Source organism: Carcharhinus amblyrhynchos, chromosome 1 (genome assembly GCF_965287045.1).
Source record: "Carcharhinus amblyrhynchos chromosome 1, sCarAmb.v2.hapA, whole genome shotgun sequence".
Taxonomy (NCBI): domain Eukaryota; kingdom Metazoa; phylum Chordata; class Chondrichthyes; order Carcharhiniformes; family Carcharhinidae; genus Carcharhinus; species Carcharhinus amblyrhynchos.
The window spans coordinates 55,991,874-56,015,059 of record NC_137324.1 but is presented as its reverse complement, the minus strand read 5'-3'; the positions used below and the strand labels follow the sequence as shown (position 1 = coordinate 56,015,059).

Here is a 23,186-nt window from a genome sequence, read left to right as displayed (position 1 = left end):
TATGTTCTATGATGGAAGTAGCCCAGTCACTCATTGTAACCAGCTCTAACACACCAATGTTAACAAGTTATACTAATTCTTCTTTGACCATATAGTACTGCTCCTGCTTTGAGACTTTCTGGATGATTATTAGGTTTTATCTTAAGTTTCATCTGAACTCCCCTCATTGAGCCAATGTCTCTTTGAATAAACTCTTGAATTTATCCAGAAGATGTTATAGGTTTGTTTGGACATCAACCAGTCTGTTGACAGTACTCCAGTTAAGTTTTATCTTCTCCAACCATGATCTCCTAGATAGACCTGGAAAATTACCATCACCACATGCAGAAGCAACTCCATTTGCCCACTCAACTCTACGTTGACCACGATGTAACATTTTAATGGTACCATCTCTTTATATATCCTTAAAATCAGAACTGCTGGTTTTAAAGGAAGATGCTTCAGTTTTTGTTGGTAAGTAGTCTCCAGAATTAAAGATACAGCAGTACAGTATCAACACTCACCCTATTGGATTGTCCACTTAACTTTACAATTATCCAGAATCTATGTGATTCACTCTGTATGGATAAATGCATTCAATTGGAGCTCTTCATTGTATTTCTGGACATTCTTTTCTTCAGTCATAATTCTTCCATGTTATAAATTATTTTTGTAAAATGCATCTTGTTCTTCTTGAAGGTACCCAGATTCTTCTTAATTGTTTTCTCAGGGGAAGATGGTATAGCCCAACAGGCTTTTGCAATGGGACCCATTTGCCACAATTCTTGCATTGACTATCCTTGCTGCTGCATTCACTCACTGAAATTGCTCATTTTGGGAAATCCATGACATGCTTGTTTCTTATGGGCAATTCCCAACTTGTGGATCTTCACTCCTACACCAAATTGTGAAGCCACTTCAGCAGCCAGTTCCTTCAACTGCAATTTCTGCTGCTGTCTTTAAAGTCAAAACATGCTTAGTAAGCAATCCTCTTTGGATAACCTCATTTTGGAGACAAACTAGAGTGTCTTGAGAAGTATCTTCCAATGACTCACCAAATTCACAATGTTGTGCCAGCCTTTTTAAGGTTGTCACAAAATGAGCAATGCTTTTCTATTTAATGTCTTTAGTTCTGTGATGATCTGTGGCTTTGGAGAGTAATGCTCTTCAAGGATCTTTGTCAAGTCACTGGAAGTTTTGCTTCCTGGCTTTGCTGGATGAACCAAACTCCAGAACAAATTGAATATTTTACTTCCTATTGTCCTGAGGAAAGCTGGAATGAGCAACTCATGAGCAATTTTATTAGCTTGGACTAAATACTGGAACTGCTTTTCATAGGAATTCCATGACTAATCTTCTTCATTGAAAGGGTCCATGGATCCTAATGGACCTGTCATTTCTCGTGCAGGCACTAGTGACTCACAGTAACTTCATTACAGTGTTAATATAAACTTACTTGTGACACTAATAAATTTAAAAAAATAGTGACTTGAGGCTGCTCAGTATGTATTTGTTAACTGTCTTCCCAATTCTCCCCTCTTTGACCTGGAGACCTTTGACTTTATTTTCAATGCATTCTTTCTTTTTAAATATGACAGAAACTGCCTGGATTCTCATCCTTCTCTGATTGGAAAAAAAAAACCTTTTAAAGCCATATAGAGAGCCTTCACCTTTTCTTAAAATCTTACTTGGCGTTTCTTCGCTGGCACTTTAATCTTTAATCCTGTTGTTGATTTTCCCCTACCTTCTAATATTCAAAGTGTGAGGATTTTTTTTTTCTCTTGGCATCTTTTCACGATGTTCTCAATGAAACTAAATCTGTCCTCGTCACCAATTTTCATTTTTGTAATGTTCTAACTATGTTAGGGGTTGTGGGCTTTTAACAAAAAGAAAAGATGTGGTTTGTACACATAGATCCTTTCACTATTGTAGCTCAATAACTAACTACAGTAAGGTTTATTGTCAGAGCTTTTGCTTGTAGAGTAGAACTGAAAATAAGACAAAAGCCTGTGAAGCACCTCATGATCAAGTTATGTGACCTGCTCTTAAAATAATCATGCAATCACTTAAATACATAACACACCAGGTTGTGGTTGGGTTTACGATTTTTAAGGTTTAACATCTCACCCAACTCCCAACTCACATATTTTCAGAAGTTAAGAGTCACACCTTTATTTTTTGGGGCTGTCTGTTAATTTTGTCTTAATATTCAAAGTAGGTGTAAATGCAGACTCATGGATAAGTCATTTTAATGAAGCTAACTTAGAAATCCAACATTATTTTTCATAATTATAAGAACATAAGAACATAAGAAATAGGAGCAGGAGTAGGCCATCTAGCCCTTCGAGCCTGCCCCGCCATTCAATAAGATCATGGCTGATCTGTCGTGGCTCAGTTCCACTTTCCCGCCCTCTCCCCATAACCCTTAATCCCCTCTCTTATCAAGAACCCATCAACCCGCTTCTTAAAAATATTTAGCGAGGCAGCCTCCACCACTTCAACGGGCAGAGAATTCCAGAGATTCACCACCCTTTGAGTGAAGAAGTTCCTCCTCAACTCCGTTCTAAACCGCCTCCCCTTTATCTTGAGGCTGTGCCCCCTAGTCCTACTGTCTTTTTTGAGCGGGAAGAGTCTCTCCACCTCTATCCTATCCATCCCATTCATCATCTTATACGTCTCAATGAGATCTCCCCTCATTCTTCTAAACTCTAACGAGTACAAGCCTAGTTTATTCAGCCTCTCCTCATAGCTCAACCCCCTCAACTCCGGTATCAGCCTAGTAAACCTCCTCTGCACTCCCTCCAAGGCCAAAATATCCTTGCGCAGGTGCGGCGCCCAAAACTTCACACAGTACTCCAGCTGCGGCCTCACCAATGCCCTATACAGCTGCAGCAAGACCTCCCTACTTTTATATTCAATCCCCCTCGCTATGAAGGCCAGCATCCCATTCGCCTTCCTGACCACCTGCTGCACCTGCAAGCTGGGTTTTTGCGACTCATGCACAAGGACCCCGAGGTCCCTCTGCACCGTCGCCTGCTGCAGTTTTTCGCCACGTAAGTAATAGTCCTTCCTACCATTCTTCCTACCAAAGTGGACCACCTCACACTTGCCAACATTAAATTCCATTTGCCATTTCCTGGCCCATTCGCCCAGCCTATCTAGATCCTTCTGCAGACTCTCCACACCCTCCGCACAATTTGCCTTTCCCCCAACCTTGGTGTCATCAGCAAATTTCGACACCCTACGCTCGGTTCCCTCCTCCAGATCGTCTATATAAATGGTAAATAGCTGAGGCCCCAGCACTGACCCCTGGGGCACCCCACTAGTCACCAACCGCCAATCCGAATAGCACCCGTTGACCCCCACTCTCTGCCTCCTATTTGACAACCAATCCTCTATCCACGCTAACACCCTACCCCCAACTCCATGTCCCCTGACCTTCTGCAATAACCTCTTGTGAGGTACCTTGTCAAACGCCTTCTGAAAATCCAGAAAGACCACATCCACCGGCTCTCCTCTATCCACTGCCCTAGACACATCCTCATAGAACCCCAGTAAATTTGTCAGACACGACTTCCCTTTAATGAAACCGTGTTGCGTCTGCCCTATCAAGCAATTCCCTTCAAGATGCCTCGCAATTTCCTCCTTAATGACGGATTCTAACATTTTACCTACCACAGACGTTAAACTAACCGGCCTATAATTCCCCGCCTTTTGCCTGGCACCCTTCTTAAACAACGGCGTAACATTAGCCGTTTTCCAATCTTCCGGCACTTCCCCGGAATCCAGCGACGTCTGGAAAATAACCACCAAGGCATCCACTATAACCTCCGCCATTTCTTTCAGAACCCTCGGATGCATTCCATCCGGTCCTGGGGACTTGTCCACAATCAGCCCCTCCAGTCTGTCGAGCACCACCTCTGTAGTATAATACAGTCAGGAACAATTTGCAACCAGAAAGATTTCTCACCATTCTGCTACTCACTTAAATAAATGGTCTGTAAATTGATGTTTACTGAAAAGATTACAGATCTTCAAAGATGGTCTTCCACATACATTATAAAGTGGAAATTCCTTCAAAAACACTTTTAAAGTAAATATGTCAGAGTTATCCATGTGGTAATTGTTTTAAATTCATGTTTCAGCAGTTAAGGTGATATGAACCGAATCTGAAAAAAATAATCAATCATCATTAACCATTCGCAGACAAAAAGAGAACGCACTTTCCCAATGAGGATTTAAAAGTGTTTTGTTTCAATCTTTGATATGCTGATATCTTTTATGTGCTGAAGGTTACCAGAAAGTACTTATCTAAACGCTGGTCCTATCACATGGCAACCTTTATCTCAATTCCTGAGGAAATCATAATGAATGTCCCCTGCATAGTAAAACAGTTGTGTCTTCAAAGGATCTGTGAAGGGCATGAAGGATTTAGTATGGACAAGCTCAAAGTGAATGGTATGCTAAACAATTCTTTCTTGTTGTCTACTCATTTTTGCTTGAGAGCTAAAACTATTCATTCCACATCTGAATTAAAATATTTTATGCACTTCTTTAATTAGCTAAGTGTGAAATTTCTTCTGGGTTCAAAATATTCCCTCTAATTTCCACCTACCTTCTCTGCCATGGACCAATTGTTAACAGAGAGGGTCAACAATTAGTTCTGCTCTTATGTCCGCAAAGAAATTGTGTAACAGGGGTTTGGAATGATTGGCTTCTGAACATATTTTTTAAAACAATTCTGTGCCATTGTAGGGTATTAAAAACGAATTTATATTCTCTGACATTAACATCCATTTACACTCACATGAATAAACAAGCGCACTTTCCTATCAAATGAACTGAATAGCAATCAAGAAAAGGAAAACTATTCCTCTCACTTTTGGGAGTACTGTGGCTACTTGTCACATTCCCACACCTTCCCTACCCTGCCTAACAGTGAACCTAGTAAGAAGTCTCACAACACTAGGCTAAAGTCCAACAGATTTGTTTGGTAGCTAACACCAGTGAACCTAGCATAGACAAGGTAATGAACCTGTGACCTTCTTGGTGTATGGATACATATCCCAACGTTGGAAGAGCTAAATATTATGTTTGCTCATTTAAGTGAATGTTCGATTCAACAAAAACCCATGATCCAAAACTTAATGGAAGTCAAACCAAAAAGGAACAAAATACAACCTTAAGCACATCTGTTTAAATAAGAAAGGGGAGGGATAGGAACAATTGCAATGGACATAAAGAATCAAATAAAACAAATAAATAAAATATGAAAAGAGAAGCTTACTGTTGTTACTCAAAAAGGTGAGTTGCTTTTCTCCACAAATAACTGACAATGATTCAGAAATTTCCCAGCATTAAATTTAATATCCTAGTCTCTATATGCAGATGGCTGTTTATTGTTTGCAATGGACTCTGAGACAAAGCCATATCCAACAATATCTTTGGCATTCCCGATTCAGGGCTTCAGCAGCCCAACTTGTTTCCTGCAGATTTTCTCAAATGTTAAGTCTTGTTGCTCTCTCCATAGATTCTGCCAGATCTGTTGAGTACTTCCAGCATTTTCTGTTTTTATTTCAGATTTCCACCATCTGCAGTATTTTGCTTTTTAAACCGAGAATGCTAAGGTTCTCTTAGAATGAGCTCCCACAGCACAACAGCTCTCCCTATCAATTAAGACTAATGGCAAAATCCAAAACCAGGGGGTTCTGGCTGCTCTATTGTTTATGTCTGGGAAAGATAGACTTTTGGTCTCTCCAGGAATCAGGGAGCATGGGGAGTGGGTGTGAAAGTGAAGTTGAAGTGTGTGATCAGCCATGATCATATTGAATGATGGAGCAGGCTCAACAGACCAAAAGTCCGTGTGCTCTATTTCTTGTTCTTGTGTAGACAAAGTTAATATTTTGAATATGACTCTTCTTCAAACTCAATCGCAACAGGAGACTCACAGGAAGGCAGCACAAATGCTTTAGAGATTTCCTCAAAGAATTCCTGAAGAGACCAAACATCACTGCTGACTCTCTGGGTCCTATACTTCCAAGGAACCAAACTGGACAACGTTCATTCAAGAAGGCACTGAACACATGAACAGATTTTACTTAAGAGGGCACACAAATTTCCAAACAATTCAGCGACCCGGCCCTTCAACCACCTGCATTATATGTGGTAGTCTGCAAATCAGGGATGGGACTTATCAATCAACAATCTGTGAGGCCAGCAAGTCGTCCTTGAAGCCAAGGCACAGATTAATAAGCAAGGTTACATTGATAATTCTGGCAAACTGCAGATGGCGCTATGGTGCTGGATGCCGGAGTGGGTGAAAAGATTGGCAGTTGCTAGTCGCCGGTGCTTTAGGTGGCGCTGTGGTGGGGGAGGCTGAGTCAGGAGGAAGCTGCTGGTCGCCGATGCTGCAGGTGGCGCCGCGGGGCGGGGGTAGGATCACGCAGTCGGTGTTGCGCGGTGAGGGAGTAGGGGGGGGTGGATACAGGTGAGTACCTGGTGGGCCTTGTTAGTGGTGGGTGATCTGGAGCTCAGCGGTACAGGCCGGACCTGGTGTGATTAGCGGTGGTGACGGGAGCCCTCCCTTCCCCGGGTGATTTGATGTGATGTCGGGCTGGTTGGGGAGGCGGGCTGGCCGCCGCGCGCACTGACGGTTGAAATGCCGCCGGTTGCTGCGGGTTTGAACGGTTGAGTTGCAGCTGCCGCCATGCCGAGGATAGTGACCGTCCTGACCCTCTGCTGGACCTGCCTGCTCTTCTACGCCGGCCTCGGCCTCTTCCTCAGCGGCTTCCTGCTGGTCCGAGTGGAGCTCCGCCACCGCAGTTCGTGCCGGGAGGCGCCGATCCCCGCGGCCCGAGGTGGGCACCCGGAGACGGGCTTGAGCCGGGACCTGCACTCGTGCTGGATGTCCAGGCGCTTCTCCCGGGCGGTGCTGCTGGTGATAGACGCTCTGAGGTTTGACTTTGCCAAATACAACCCAGAAAACAGAAATCCCAAACCGTACCAGAATAAACTGGATGTGATCCATCACACCCTTGTTTCCAAACCTGAACATGCCAGGCTTTTCCAATTCAGAGCTGACCCTCCTACAACCACCATGCAGAGGATTAAAGGCATGACTACTGGCACCTTACCCACCTTCATCGATGTTGGCAGCAACTTTGCATCTTCTGCAATTCAGGAAGATAACTTGATTCTGCAATTTGTGCAAAATGGTAAGTTTGTTAAAACGGGACGCGAGGGTCATGTTTTTAAACCACTGGTGAATTAAGTACATTTAAGTGTATCTGATGAGTTTTGCAGCATTTTCCTCCCAATTAAAGGAACCACAATCTGAAATTTGTTGGAAAACTGGCAAATAATGCTTTCTTCTTCCATTTCCAACTTAACCTTGTAATTAGAGGGCGCCACTTTGTGGTCACATTGAGATTTGATCTTGGGAGACTTGAATCAAGTTAACCCGCAACAGTTCCATAACTCAGCAGAAGAACAAGATAAGACTGTTGGAGACTAAAGTATGGAATTAGGTTAGAGCAATGGTAGAGTTGCTTCTTGAACTGGAATTTTTTATATTGGTTCCAGAAAACCCATTCAACCTTTGCTCCAATTTAAATGTAGATCTTTGATGGTAGTATGTGGTAAGTAGTTTACCAGTGTTGTGTGCTAATAAGTTGCAGGGTCTGAACCAAATAAATCTAGCAGTATCCCAGTACAGAGCACAACTGATCAATCTGTGCCTAAATTTTGTGAGCTGGATTTTCTTATAAATAGTAAAAATTGAGAAAATGTTGGGAAAAGGTAGTTTGGGTAATGAAGTCAATTTATTGGACTATTGATCCTGAGGGTGGTGTGTGTCTGTAAAACAAAAAGAAAATAATGTTACTGTTAAGATTGTCATGGCAATTAAAATGTTTTGTATGAGTAATGTAATCAATGTCTAAGGAAATATGCATTTTAGCATTTCACTATATGAAGCAATGTGAACCTGTTGTGTATTTTACTCCCTTAGAGAAGAAAGTGGTTTTCATGGGAGACGATACTTGGCAAGGTCTATTTCCAAATAAGTTTTTCAAATCATTCCCCTTTCCTTCTTTTAATGTGAAAGATCTTCACACAGTGGATGATGGCATTCTTCAACATATTTACACAACAGGTAATTACTAATAACTTACAGAACTATGCAGCTGGAAATTAAGTATCCTAATAGCTAATCATTCATATTTTGTAGAACTAGCAAAAGGTGTAGGCTAACTCAGAGCAAGATCTTTGATAGAGTTTGCATTAAATTTCTATTTTTCACTCACTTTGACATAATTGTGCTTGCTGAAGAGAGAAGTATCTTTTGTGCCGTTTTGCTGGTTATAGGAAGGCCTGTCTACTGAGCTGATACTTAAAATCTATCAATTCAGAGCCAAGTTTTGAAAGCCATAGTTTCTGACACACTTACGTTGGGTCACGATATCAACAAATCTCCATCTCTTGGATCACAAATGATAAAATTTAGTGGTGAAGGACAAGTAAGCAGTGGTAAAGGATCAGTGAATTAATGGAAGTTAATAGTTGTTTTTCGCTCGTGATCAAACATTTGATCCCTAATGGAAAAGAAATCCAAAGATGTGTGGGTTAGGTGGATTGGCCATGCTAAATTGCCCCTTTGTTAGAAGGACAAGCTAGGGTAAATGTGTGGGGTCACAGGATTAGGATCACTTTCTGCACTGTAGGATTCTATGATTTTGAATGTCACTATTGTGCAAAATAGAATAAAGAAATCTAATTTTACTGTGCTGTTGCTCCATATTTTAATTGGATTTATAATATGAATTGTTTTTGATATTGTTCATGGCAAATTCATATCTGATCACTGAGCAACATATTATATACCAATGTCCGTACCACAAGGCTTGCCGTATTTAAATTTAAACAGCATGTTGAATTAAATCTTCATTAATACCCAATGGGAAAATTAATTTGAGTGTGTTACACAGGCCATTTCCAGACTATATTTCTTTTACATAAGAACACGATATAGAAGTAGGCTGTACAGCCTGTTGAGCCTGCACTGCCATTGAATATGATCATGGTTGATCTTAAGCTTCAACTCCACTTTCCAGCCTACCCCTCATACTCCTCAATTCCCTGAGAGACCAAAACTCTGTCTGTCCCAGTCTTAAATATAATCAACAATGGAGCATTCATTGAGATGAAGAATTCCAAAGATTAACAGCCCTGTACATGAAGAAGTGTGTCCTTATCTCTTTCCTAAATGATTGATGCCTTAACCTAAGACTGTGCCCTGTGTTATCGATTCTTCAGCCAAGGGTCAACCTCTGCATTTACCCTGTCAAGCCCTTCAGAATCTTGTACGTTTGATTCAGTGAGCTCACCTAAGCTCCAGAGAATGTAATCGTGGTCATTGGTAATTCAGCTGTAAGTTTTTCATCTATTTTAATAGATGGAACGTTTTTTTTTTAAAAATGCCCTCAGAATATTAGTAACTCTGGCAAAGCCACATTTATTGACCATTCCTACATCCCAAAGTGATGCCAAAAGTCAACCATGTTGTGTGATGCTTAATGAAGAGCACTAATGAATCAATTGGGTTTTGATGATAATCCAACAGTTTTTCTGGTTGTTTTATCTGGTGTGAGTTCACGTATCATGGGAATGAATTCATTCCATTTTTCAATTCATCTATGGTGGGATTTGAAATCACAGCAGATGGCTTGCTTGCCCAGTACCATAACTCCCTTTCCTTTTGGGGAGCAGCCCCTTTTACTTTGTCCTAATTTAATTTGAGTTTGTCTATTTGGTTTGACCTTTAAAGAGGACACGGGTCACCGCACCTGATCGTGGAAATCATGCACTTGAGTTCCTTGTATGTAAAGTGTCACAAAACCACTCATGTAGTTTCTAAACTGGGAATTAGAAGATGTTTTTGGATTATCCAATGTCCTATAATTCAATTGAAGTTCGTTTTAATTGTCCTCAAGTGCTGATTTCCATTTGTGGTCATTTTGACGTTATTATGATCGCATTTTTCCAATCAGAAGTGTTTATCTGTTTCTTGCAAGTAATGTGTATGCATGAAACTAATGGCTCATTCAGCTTTGTCTTTAATCATTCAGATTATGATTAATTTGTTCTTTACTCTGTTTTAACAATTAATGTAATCATTTCTACCCTAAGTAGAATTTTGTTCTCTATTTTTAGTGGCAGGGAATGAGTGGGATGTACTCATTGCACACTTTCTGGGAGTTGACCATTGTGGACATAAATATGGGCCTCATCATTCAGCAATGGCAGAAAAGCTCAGCCAGATGAACAAGATGTTGAGGTATATTTGGTGTTAAGTCTGCAGTTACAAATGTTGCAAAGTCTTTATTAAATAGACACCCACATGTAACAATGAGCTACACAAAATTAGTACTACTGCTTGATCAGTATTAGCTTGTTTCAGTTGGGCATTTATAATAGTACTATTATTGACATTGGTATCTTGGGTTAGAGAGGGAAAATATGGGGTACTGTAACAGAATGATGATGTTACTTGGCTGGTAGTTGAGTCCTGGAGTAATGAGTTCATTACAACGATGCTAGCACTGGTTAACTGCCAGCCGGTTGGAATATTGGTGAGGCACATAGCAAATCTATGGTGAACTTTAAGTTTTGTTTTAAACTTCAGGATATAAAATAACAGCATTATAATTTATGCAAGTATTTGAAAATTTTAAGTGATATGTTTAAAATCAAAAGTGGCAGTCTTACAAAAAATATTCTAAGTGCCAAACAAGCGTGAAAAATGGAGAGTTTCAGATCCTTTTCTTCAGCAAGGCCACAAATGAAATCTTATGGCATTTAGTGCAAGGAATGATGCCGCATTCGATTGTTGCTGGGACGGTGTGGTGCCTAAGCTTGGCGGAGAGCTGCCTATTCACACTAGGCCATGTTATTGTATGTGCACAGATCTCCAGAGCTCACTAATAATAATTAAATCACTATTTAGATTGGTTTAAATATTATAATTAGTCTGGCTGATTATGTGAGAAATCCAGTGCTGATATGATCGCGAGAGGTGAGGGACAGGATGAGAATGCGATTTTTTTTACCTCTTGTGCAATCTTGCCCATCCTGCCTATCAACTGGCAAGATGAGCCAGTAAGATTGCCCCCAAAGTTACATGATTTACCTATGTGCATCAGAAAACTCAATTGTTTTAAGCTGATTAAAGCCTTAAAGAAAGGAGAAACAATATGCCATATTTACCTGTGTAAAAAAAAAATCATGTAATGGTCAACCCATGATTTTTGGCTTAAAATCTTTTTAATGTTTCATTTACCTCATGTAAAAGTCAGTCTTGGGTTTCAGGGATCAAAACCCATTGGTCGTCCTGCTTTCTGCCCCATTCAACATCCAGGAAAACCCTGATGTTGATCTGCTTCCAGAAGCTGTTTGAATTGATGCTCTGCTAATATTGCCATCACAGATAACCCAGATCTATGCTCCCAAAAGAGGCACAGCTGCAACCAAACAATCTCATCCTGCTGCATCAGGGCTGGGAACTAAAATGTGCACCCTGTCCAACTGTGGCAGACTGGACCTTGCCAGGGATGGCCATCTGTGTCATAGAAACAGGCAAGGGTAGCTGGCTAATCAGTGGATTCATCTAAATTTACCAGCCAGTCCACAGATAAGATGCTGTGCAGGCCCAAATCAGATACACAACTTAACCGCTTGGAAAATATTCTTGTTGTAAAAGTCCCCCATTCACTTTTGCCTAAGAAATTAAGTTTACAATTTTGACTTTTACAGTGGTATATGCAGTAAGTTTTTCTTTGTTTTTGTAAGTGTACTCTATTGTTCTCTCTCCAGCTGTAGAATTAACACTTTTCATATAAGTTTTTTCTGTATTTGATAGGTCAGTGATTGGACAACTGCAGAATGATACCTTGCTGGTGGTCCTAGGGGATCATGGAATGACAAATACAGGAGATCATGGAGGTGACAGTGAAGGGGAAGTCAATGCAGCATTGTTTATTTATAGCACACATCCTCTATTTGAGATAAAATCCACTGAAGTAAGTATTGCTGTGCAGAATGTATTATTCTTCATGCTATTGTATTACCAGAGATATGGATTGAATGCATGCTGAGTAAGAGGAATGCAGGTAAATGGCATTATAGTTTTTTAGACATTACACATACATGACTTCAGATAAATTCATACTTCATACGTAGAAGTATTATTGTCCCAACAAGCATCCCTGATGCTTCCATACACCTCACTCTATTTGCTATTTAATTCCTGATCCAATGGTAATTTAATACTGCATTACATATAGAAGGTGAATACTGTGCCATTTTTCATAATGAGCTTGGTGATGGGGGCCATTTTAATTGGGGTCGCAAAGTGTCAGGTGTGGACCTTCTCACTTTTCAGCCTTCACTTTGATTAAGTGCGTGACAGGACTCACTGCTAACTAAGGCCCTTAAGTGAATGACTATTAATATCCACTTAAGGGTCTCATCTTGCAGCTCTTGGTATTTCTGCCAAAGGTGGGTGGGGTGACTAACCATGTGGAAAGCAGGACAAGAAAATCTGTGCGGGTCACTCATCCCAAGACACTTAGTTCTTTATTGAGGAACTGCCTTTAGGCTAGTGAGAGTCTCCTACCTTTGCTGTTCTACCACTCCAGCCTTCCCCTACCATGGGTGGATGTCATACCAGCGTCAGCCATCTAGTGTTGTTGCCTATCATAGAGCTCCCTCTGATTGTCCAGCTACTCTGAGTGGATGGGTCTTCCATCCCCAATTCCTTAATGCCAGGGAACACCTGCCACTGCCTTGCCCAGTGCTGAGTGCAGCAAGATGTGGTAGTTCTTCCCAGAAAGAGATGATGCAAGGCTTTTGCCAATTCCCTAGCTGATAGCTGAGAATCCCATCACTCCACAGCATTCTGTCCATCGTATATTTCCTGTACATTTCCTATAAATTTCCTGTACTTTCAAACGGAAAGCGAAGCTTTTGGTTGTGTTCACAATTAGATGCTTGTATAATTCCTTTTTCTAATTATTAAATTAAAAATTTTGCACCTGGTTGCGCTCCTATCAAAGCTCTTGTTTTAGTGTCTTTTTTTTTAAAAGTATTCTTCAGTTGAAAGTACAAAATGCCAAGTAAGCATTATGAGAAGAATTTTCTATATAACTGTCTACACCATTAATTCTGGCTTAAAAAGTTGTTTATTCCAGTGGTGCTGTAATCAAGGCACTTGGTCGATTTGATTTTTTTTTCCCCACCTGAATTTTGGAAGTTTATTCTAGTTTCAAAATTCATTTTTTGCATTTTTAAATTTTTGTACTCCGGGCTGTTTCTGGTACTCTTGGTTCAGTTTTGTCGTCTTGTTTGTGAGGACGTTGTAGTTAGTAAGAGGCATATCACTTAATGCATGAAATAAGTCTTTAACCATCATCTCCCCCACCCCGCCCCATTTTTACTCCTCATCCCGGAACCATCTAAGATTTATCATCCGCATCTAGGGATTATTAGATGTCCAAATTATGCCTTATATAATTGTCTAATATTAATTGGTCAAAATTATATGCATAGTTATTCAAATCATTCATCTATCCAGGCATTTAGTATGAACGTGTTAACCTTTTCTTGCCAAATCATAGAGGTTGGCCAACAAAATCCTGAACTGCTGCATCTTTGTTAATGTTTATGATCATGTAGATTAGCATTTTAATATTAAACACTGCAAGTATGCACAATACTTGTACAAATGCTACGAATTGATTTAGTAAGTTACATCATCATGGTATTTCTTGTTTCATATCTGTTTTAGTAACTTTTCCTCCATTCTCAACTGAACTTGCACACAAGTGATGCAGAACTCCCTCTAGCTAAATTTCTTAAACTTGAAATGTTATATATAGCAATTCAGCATGAATTCCTGCTTCAAACACTATTCATAACATTAGTCTTGCCTAGAATTATTCAAGCCACTACAAACTCATGCAATCAATCAATATCTCTATTAATTTCCATCTTTTATACATGACCCACAAGGTATGCTGCCATTTCAAAGAGCTAAGTGATTAGATGATTAATTTTGTTGGAGAAATTTATCTTTGGGAGCAAGTAAAAAGTAAACCAATTTTAATTATTTGATAGAAATCACATCTGATCATTTTCTTTGGCCTTAAATAACAATTGAGATAAGGTTGCCATTTTTCTCAGACTGGTACACTTATCTTAGTTAAGCAAGATATCCTTCCATTTAACCTTCACAAGCCAGTGTGCAGTAAATATAACCAGATGAAAAGTTGAGATTCTGTGTTCTGAAGCTTTCGTCACTGCTTTTTAGCATTTTAACTCTTTACCTTTGCACAGAGATACCAGGATTGTTGCAAAGCAATGTTTTAAGCCAATGATAATCACTGTCTAGCTGTTGCACTGTTGGGCAGAATCTCCTGCCTCTTATTTGGTGGCCTCAGCATCTATGTTACTTTCCACACTCACCACCTGCATTCACCATTGTTCCACTGTCAAGAACCTCTTGCTGGTCCCACCTGGCCACTACCTTTCGTCCTCACCCATTTCCCTCACTTCATGTTCTCCAGCATTATAATCCAAATTTTCTTGAGACAGGATTAAAGGAGATGAAGGGAGAAATATTGACCAACATGGTCCTTAATGAACTCCACTGAAGTGAAAGCCAGGCAAGCTGAAGACAACCTGTGGTAGAATTGTGGTTGCCGAGCTGAGTAAAATGTCACTGTTAAGGAGCGAAGCATAGAATTTGGCGGAAGATAGAGAAAGGTGGCACAATCTCGTAGCACCTTTATGTCGTTCAAAGGACATAACCATGGCAGTTATTACTTATTCATCTGTCTATATCAGTAGTTTCCAACCAATGTGTCATGAAGCCCCCCAAAGTGTGTTGGGAAAAAAAATTCAAATGATTCAAAATCCATGTAATTAAACCAAAACTAACTTTCATCTACAGCTCTGTGGTTGGCATTTGCAAACCCAATGAAATTTGGGCCTCCTGTTCATGCGCCGGTTGGGAAGAACCATACATGTGTGGTTTAGATATCTTATGTTGGTCAGGCCTGCCCACATGACCAATGGGACTTAGAGGTGAAGACTCATGCATGTGCACAAAAAATGAAAACTCAAAGGGTACAAAAACCCCAGAAGAAGCAAGAGAGATAGAGAAAGGTTTAAAAAAATGTCGGAGGACAGAGTAATCAAAAATGAAGCTCCCAGTGAGGGAAGGAGGCAGAGAAAATAAGAAGTGTGCCTCAAATTGTTTTTGTAGCAATGAGATATGAGGGTTGAGAACCACTGATCTATATGTCTGTATAACCATACATTTTCTATTTTACCACATAATTCTCTTGTCTTTGTTAAATAGTATATTTGACTTCCTGTGCACAGAAGTATGTCTTTTTTATGAAGTGTTAGGAAACAATGTATCGTCAATGAATTCAACCAAATGTAAACCAAACAGCAACATTTTTGTGAAAGGATTGATTAATGAATTGAGCAGAGATTGTTAAACATCTTGTATTGATTATTATTTTCTTAAATAACTATTTTAAAATTAAGTGTTAAATTGTTTCTTCAGTTAAGAGTTCGTAGTTTCTGTTGTCTTTCTGTAGTGGAACTGTCTGATGTAGTGAAAGAAAAGAGGTAATTTGATTACATCATCAATTAATAGCAAAGTAAACATTGACTTTGAGAACTTAGACTGACAGGTGCTTTTCAGGGTGAGATACAATTCCAGATATAAGTAGAGTTTAATATAGTCTGAAAAGTTTCTAATAAGCATCTTTTTAAATAATTTTAAAATCGGAGGCACTGTTTATATTCCTATATATGTACAGATTGGTGGAGGTGTTCATATCGTTACTTCATTAATTTTCTTTATCTTCCATTCATGCACAAAATCTCTGTGCGATTAGGATCCGGACATTGTGTCTCAGATAGATCTTGTACCAACCTTGGCTCTTCTACTTGGGGTTCCTATTCCATACAGTAATATTGGCATGGTGATGGACATGTTTATTTCGGAACCTAAGCTGGAAAATAATCAGTATCTTGAACAGGCAAAAGCACTTCACATCAATGTCATGCAGGTACAGTACTGCACGATTTATGGGGTGTCACTTTTTATCACATTTATATTTTCTAACCTGTTTTTCTCCTGTTCCAAATTCTACCCAATTTAATTCTAGACTGTTATATAAATCTGAAATCAAATGCACAAGCAAGTGTGATTTTAGATGCTTCACTAAAAATGGGTACAAAAATCATTCTGATAAATACCACATTTTAGATAACATTTTCCTGTTAGTTTGGCTGATTTGACAAAATGTGGAAACTGTTTCAAATTTTAGAAAATTATTCAACGATTGTTCGTGGCATGTTGTACTTTTTGCTGCCTGTGGTGAATCCATTTTGCTTAAAAGCATAGAAATGTGTGGAGAGGAAGGTTAGAGAGGTACTTATCATAATTGCTTTTGTGCACTTTTGAATATTCTTTGCTTCCTGCCACATAACTATTTTTGATCCAATTTGGCACATTTCTTCAGATTCCATGGGCTTTTATTTCTCAAACCAGTTTTGACACGTGGGCTTGTGGGCTACAACAAATGTGCTACCTTCCCTCCTTGTTGCTTCTTCAAGGTTAAACCTTCCTGTACAAATCTATGCCTGCTGTCCTTAGTCAATCTATGCCTCTCTAAATTACAATTTGCGACTGCATGGATTGTGTTAATTGGGTTATGTCTCCTAGCTTGTCATGTTTGCCAGTGAAATACAAAACACAGAGACTCAAAAGGATAAATATATCATGAATAGGCTGATATAGTAATAACTTGAGGAAATTAAGAAAGCAGAGAGAGGCTATGAAAGAATATTTGCAAGTAAATCAGGAAAAACTAAAAGATGATTTATAAATATAAAAGAGCAGGAGGATAATTAAAGAAAAAGGTAAACTGTACAAAGATGGAAGACATGGGTATGGGTTTTTAAAGAATATGTTGTCTTCTCAAATGGAGGAAACAGTGTAGATTTTGTCATTGAGGAAAAGGAATAATTTAAATAATGGATTAGATACATGGAGTGAGAGAGAAAATATTGAGTAGTTTAGCATCTTTAAAAGTAGGTTAATAACCATGAAACCTGCCTCAGACTGCTAAGAGATGAAAGGAAGGAAATAGTGGAAACATTGTTCATCATTTTCCAATCCCCTCTAGCTACAGGTCTGCTGCTGGATGACTGATAGACTGCTAATGTGTATCATTGTTTAAAGAGGAAGGAAGGGATCAATCAAGCAATTACAGGCCAGTCAGCCTAACCTAAGTGGTGAGCAAATTATTGGAAAAGAAATTCTGAGGGACAGTACAAATTGTAATTTAGAGAGGCATAGATTGACTAAGGACAGCAGGCATAGATTTGTACAGGAAGGTTTAACCTTGAAGAAGCAACAAGGAGGGAAGGTAGCACATTTGTTGTAGTCTACAAGCCCACGTGTCAAAACTGGTTTGAGAAGTAAAAGCTCATGGAATCCAAAGAAATGTGCCAAATTGGATCCAAAATAGTTAATTTGCAGGAAGCAAAGAATAATAGTAAACATAAAAGCAGGAGGAGGCCATTTGGCCCTTCAAATCAGCTCAGCCATTCATTATCCATTCATTACATGGCTGATCAACAATCCTAACCTAATCAGTTCACCTCATACATTAGTCCCGTCTGGATTCCTGAAATTGCTGCATCCCCTCGAGAGCAAGAATATCCTTCCTCAGGAAAGGAGACCAAAACTGCACACAATATTCTAGGTGTGGCCTCACCAAGGCCCTGTATAATTACAGCAACACATTCCTGCTCCTGTATTCAAAACTTTTTTGCAAAAAGGCCAACATACCATTTGCCTTCTTTACTGCCTGCTGAACCTGCATGCTTATCTTCAGTGACTGGTGCTCAAGGACACCCAGGTCCCGCTGCACATTCCCGTCTCCCAATTTACAGCCATCCAGGTAGTAATCTGTCTCCTTGTTTTTGCTTCCAAAGCGCAGACAGATAGTAATTGTTGTGATTAGGAGGCTGTGTCTGTTTTCACAATGTCCTTTTTTGTTTGCAGTATATCATCAGAGAGGAATGAATTTGGAGCTAAAATTGTTTGTGTGGCTAATAGTATAGGAAAGCTGTTGACTGTGGGAAGATAATATTGGACTGGTCAGGTAGACAGAAAATGGCAAATGAAATTCAATTCAATAATTGAATTTTAGGGTGCTTTTAGGGAAGCCATACAAGGCAAAGGAACATGCAAATGGTAGGATACAGAAGTGTCGAGGAACAGAGGACTTGGAATACATATCTGATCCTTGAAGGTAGCAGGAAAGTGGGATGAGGTTGGAAACTCTCTTTCAGCTGGCACAGATATGAATAGCTTCCATCTTGTGCTGTAAATTTCTTATATGATGTACCAATTGTGCAAAGTGCTTGTGAAAGGTATATCCATATTGCAAACTGATCGCCCCGTTAGATGATTGGATCAAACAAACTTTTCAGATAAAGGACTGAAGCCTTCAATTTTTGGTCATTGATCAATTATGGCACTTAAAACATTTTCATTCTGAAAAAGAAAGCTTTTTCATTTTCATTCTATGTTGCTACATGCAAAACTGTATAATTTTGTAGTAATTTTCTGTGCACATTGTATGCCACCCCTTTCCATTGTGATCTATGTACAGTTTTATAGGACTCACAGGAAGATCTGGAACTGAGGACTCCTATTTATTGTCTTTGGTCAGGATAAGGCAAGTCAAGGTCCACTTTTTCTAAGATGAAGCAGCCCTCCATAGTGAAGTGTAATCCTTCAAAGTGGTATTTAAAGTGATATAATCCACCAGACATCCTATATTGTAAGAAGTTGTGGGCTTGTGTTTGTACCATTTCCCCACCACTAATTTCCGCTTATGGCAATTGTTCCAGGGCTATTACAAAACTTTGTGATGCCGTACCTGATTAGACATCATGTCTAACCTGGATTCCATCTTCCCCTGATATCCAAAAGCATCCTTTACAATACTATAAACTGGCAATCAAGAATGGTTGTCGCGACTACTTCTGTTTCTTTTTCTTCTCAATCCCCAGAAGTGGTGAGGACAATTGCAATATCCAATTGCCAAACCTATAGCTAACTGATTGGAAAGCCCATTACTTAGCCATGCAGCAAGGAGTGCGGTAATGTCAGAATAATTTTCTCAATTAAATTGTTGTTTTTAAATTAAATAGTGGCCTATAGTTTAGCAACTTTTCAGACTAGTTTTTGGCAACTTACAGAAGCTGACTTATTCTAGGCATATAATTGTTGGCAAAGTACCAGTAAAATGTAGGAGAGTTTTTTTTGAATAAACCAAAAAATGCTTCTGACTGATATTTGACATTGGTATGTGTGCATATATACTATATATTTATAGTGTGTGTGTGTGTGTGTGTGTGTATATATACATAATATATAAAATCTCCATCTTGTTAGATATTAATCAAAGCCCCCATCTCCCTGCTTGGGTGGATGTAAAAGATCCCATGGCAGTTTTTCAAAGAAGAACAGAGGAGTTATCCCTGGTGTCCTGGCCAATATTTATTCCTCAATCAATATCACAAGAACAGATTTAGTTGTTGTCACTTTGCTGTTTGTGGGAGTTTGCTATGCACAAATTGGTTGCTGCATTTCCTACATTACAACAGTGACTACACTTCACAAGTACTTCAAGGCTGTAGAGTGCTGGGAGACATTCGGTGATCGTGAAAAGCGCTTTGTGAATGGAAGTCTTTTTTTCACCATCTTATGTTGTTGTATAGGTGAATCGATTTTTGGAATCCTACTCTTATGCTGCCAGCGATCTACCTGTGACAAAGCTGAAATATCTGAAGGAATTGTTTTCCGCTGCAGTAGCTGAATATAATGACCTGATTACAAACGTGCAGATTTCTGGAAAAGTTGTTCCTGACCGAGATTTTCACTCAAGGTTTCAAAAGCTATTAATCTCGCAGCGACGCTACTTGAGAGAGACCAAGGAAGTTTGTCGAGAATCATGGGCAAGATTCAACCCTATACACATGCTTTGTGGTATTTTACTTCTAGCAGCAACCTGTATACAATGTTTTCTGGTATCTGAAACTGCAACAACATTTGAATCTTTGTACACACAGCTTCTTTTGTATCCCGTTGTCTGGGGTCTGATTGCAGGATTAACAGTTTACATCTGGATGCTGATAGCTGACATTTTGGTGGAACCTCTGATAATATGTTTCTGGATAGCTGTTGCATCTCATGTGAGCTTCCATTGGAACTTCTGGAGAGCAAGACTTGATAATGATCGTATTGTAAATAAACTGATCCAAAGCTCCAGTGCTGGTATTCAGCAGAACTGGAAAAGTTGTGTGAAGTTCCTTGTACCTTTGGGAATTCTCCTATTACGGTGCCTAGCTATGTTTTCCAATAGCTTTGTAGTAACTGAAGGGCAAGTGGTTTCATTCCTTCTGAAATCTATTGTAATTGTTACCATCCTGAACCTAAAATGGAACGGAAAACTTACCAGTTATTATTTGACTGCACCATTTGTACCAGAGATGCAAAAAAATTCTGGTTCTGTTTCATACAGACGGGAATCATTTTACTTAATTGGGTTACTGATGGCCTTCCTGCTCTGCATTCTTTTGTCCAGCAATTTTTATAACTGTCGTGAAGAACTTACAGACTGCGAGCCCTCCACTTTCCTGAAACCTTTGTCAAGGTTAAATAATAGTCAACAAAGGAACTTCCATTATATTTTGTCAGTATCATCACTTGCAGCCTTGGTCTACCTCATACGAAAATGGTTCCTTCATTATGGGAACCTCAACAGTTCACACTTTGTTGTGTTTTTTGTACGTTTGGGTTTCCCATTTATTGTATTTTGTTTATGCTGCTATTGGGCTGTAAATGCTGTTCCAGAAGAAACCTCCATTAAACTTCAAGAACTGACAAAGAAGATAGCAGCTGTAGTCCCAGGAATTGTCTTTGTGCTGGTAATGACAGGCTTCCTTATTGTCCTATGGAATCCAATCACTGTGTTTGTAAAGGACAGCAGACAGTCTGATGAAACTCTAGCCCGTTCCTACAAAGGCTCCCCTGAAATGGAAGATGACTCTCTCTATGTAGTCCCACTGATATACCGTAAGATGCAGCGATCAATGAACATACATTTTAATGACAACCAAATGAAGACTCGGACAGTAGCTGCTTATGGCTTGGGAACTGTGTATTCTGCTGCATTTCTCGTTGTTCTTGCCCTTTTGACATTGTTACTTATTATGTTGCATAATGAGAGAATGTCACTGGCTTTCCTGCTGCTATTCTTGGAGGGATTTTCTTTCCTTGAGATACATGGCACAGCAAGAAATCTTTCATTGCGGTCTGATAACATTGGTATGTAGTTGGTTCAACTGATGTGTCATTAAAGATGTTGTTGAGAAAATGATAGCACTTTTTGATAGTATTTTTCAGGGTTTATAAAAACATTTTATTTTATTGATCTAATTTAACATCACTGAAATATTGTTACATTTTATACCTGAGCAGAATCCTCAATATTTTATATCTCTGCTGTATGTGCTCAAGCGTACAAAATTTGGAACCAACTCAGAGGTTCCACAGCCTAATACAAAGTAATCAAGTGTCTTACTTCAGGAAAGTCGTTCCACCCATGAAAGGGGGGGATAAAAGATTAATTGAGACAAAACCAGGGATAAGGGACTTCAATCATGAGGACAGACTAGACTAGATTGTGCCATTGATTACTAAAACTATGGTTAGCACTGCTGCTTCACAGTGCCAGGGACCCTGGGTCAATTCCCAGCTTGGGCCACTGTTTGTGCAGTCTGGACATTCTCCCTGTGTCTGCATGGGTTTCCTCTGGGTGCTCTGGTTTCCTCTCTCAGTCTGAAAGAAGTACTGCGTAGATGGATTGGCCATGCTAAATTCTTCCTCTGTGTACCAGAACAGGCACCAGAGTGTGGTGATTAGGGGATTTTCACAGTAACTTCATTGCAAACCTACTTGCAATGAATAAGTAAACTTCACATTTAAATTAACATTTAGAAAACATAAATTTAAAACACGAAAATGAAGAAAAAAGTTAGACTTTTATGACATGCCTTAGCAGAAAACAGTATTTGAAGTAGAATCATAGCATTTTTAAAAAGCAAAACAATTAAGTATTTGGGATAGAAAAAATGTAAATAATGTGGAATTAAGTAGTTAGCTCTGGCAAACAGCAGATACAAACATGAATTGGTGCTTCACTTTCAGCGCTGAAGAGGATTCCTATGGACTTGAAAGGTTAACTCTGCTTCTCTCTCCTTGGATACCAGATCTGCCGAGGTTTTCCAGTATTTTCTGTTTTTCTTTCAGATTTTTGGCATCCACAGTATTTGCTTTTATTTTGTTACAAACTTGGGGTAAAGGACTACAAGAGCAACATATTACCGATACTGGAATTCTGAAATAAAAATGAAAATGCTGAAAATATTCTGGTCAAGCAGCATTATTGGATATATGAACCCTTCATCAGAACTGGAAAAAGTTGGGGATGTGACAGGTTTTTAAAAGTACAAAAGAAGGACAAGATGGTGGAAGATCAAAATGGTGATGGCGTGGAAGGCAGATAAGACAAAAGGGATCATTGTGCCAAGGAAGATGAAAGTGGTAATCGGGCAAGTAAAGAAACAAAAGATGCAACCAAAAGAGAAAATGGAAGCATCTGTAAGGAGAGGAAAGAGCTGGCGTTTCGAGTCCAGATGACCCTTTGTCAAAACTGCAATAGATGCTTCTTGAGGTGTAAACAGGAAGTTCAGAATCATCTCCATAGCTGGCATCTGGAAAAATTATGAAGCAGCGATTTACGGTCTGAAATTGTTGGAATCATTTGTTGTATTCAGAGAAGACTGTAAGGTGTTTAATCAAAAATGTGCTGTTCCTCCAGCTTGTATTGTAGAGGTGTAGGAGACCAAGGACAGAAATTGAGGTGGGAAAGAGAGTTAACATGACAGATAATTGGAAGTTCAGGATCAAGCTTGTGGACTGAACAGAATTGTTCTGCAAAGTAGTTATCCAATCTGTGCTTGGTCTTCCAATATAGAGGAGACCATGTTAT

General features: G+C 39.4%; 1 protein-coding gene across 3 annotated transcripts in view; it reads left to right on the top strand.

Moving 5' to 3' along the window:
* Window positions 1-4,588: 4,588 nt before the first annotated feature.
* pigo (phosphatidylinositol glycan anchor biosynthesis, class O) overlaps window positions 4,589-23,186 on the top strand; it is a 33,953-nt gene continuing 15,355 nt past the window's right edge. For 2 of the 3 annotated variants that reach the window (XM_080184564.1, XM_080184633.1), the window contains exons 1-6: window positions 4,589-7,193; window positions 7,988-8,131; window positions 10,189-10,312; window positions 11,894-12,053; window positions 15,945-16,118; window positions 19,852-21,460. In XM_080184564.1, coding sequence (XP_080040690.1) covers window positions 6,686-7,193; window positions 7,988-8,131; window positions 10,189-10,312; window positions 11,894-12,053; window positions 15,945-16,118; window positions 19,852-21,460 — 2,719 coding nt within the window. In that variant the 5' untranslated portion in view covers window positions 4,589-6,685. The remainder of the gene's footprint in view (window positions 7,194-7,987; window positions 8,132-10,188; window positions 10,313-11,893; window positions 12,054-15,944; window positions 16,119-19,851; window positions 21,461-23,186) is intronic. The other variant, XM_080184491.1, reaches the window with a different exon arrangement.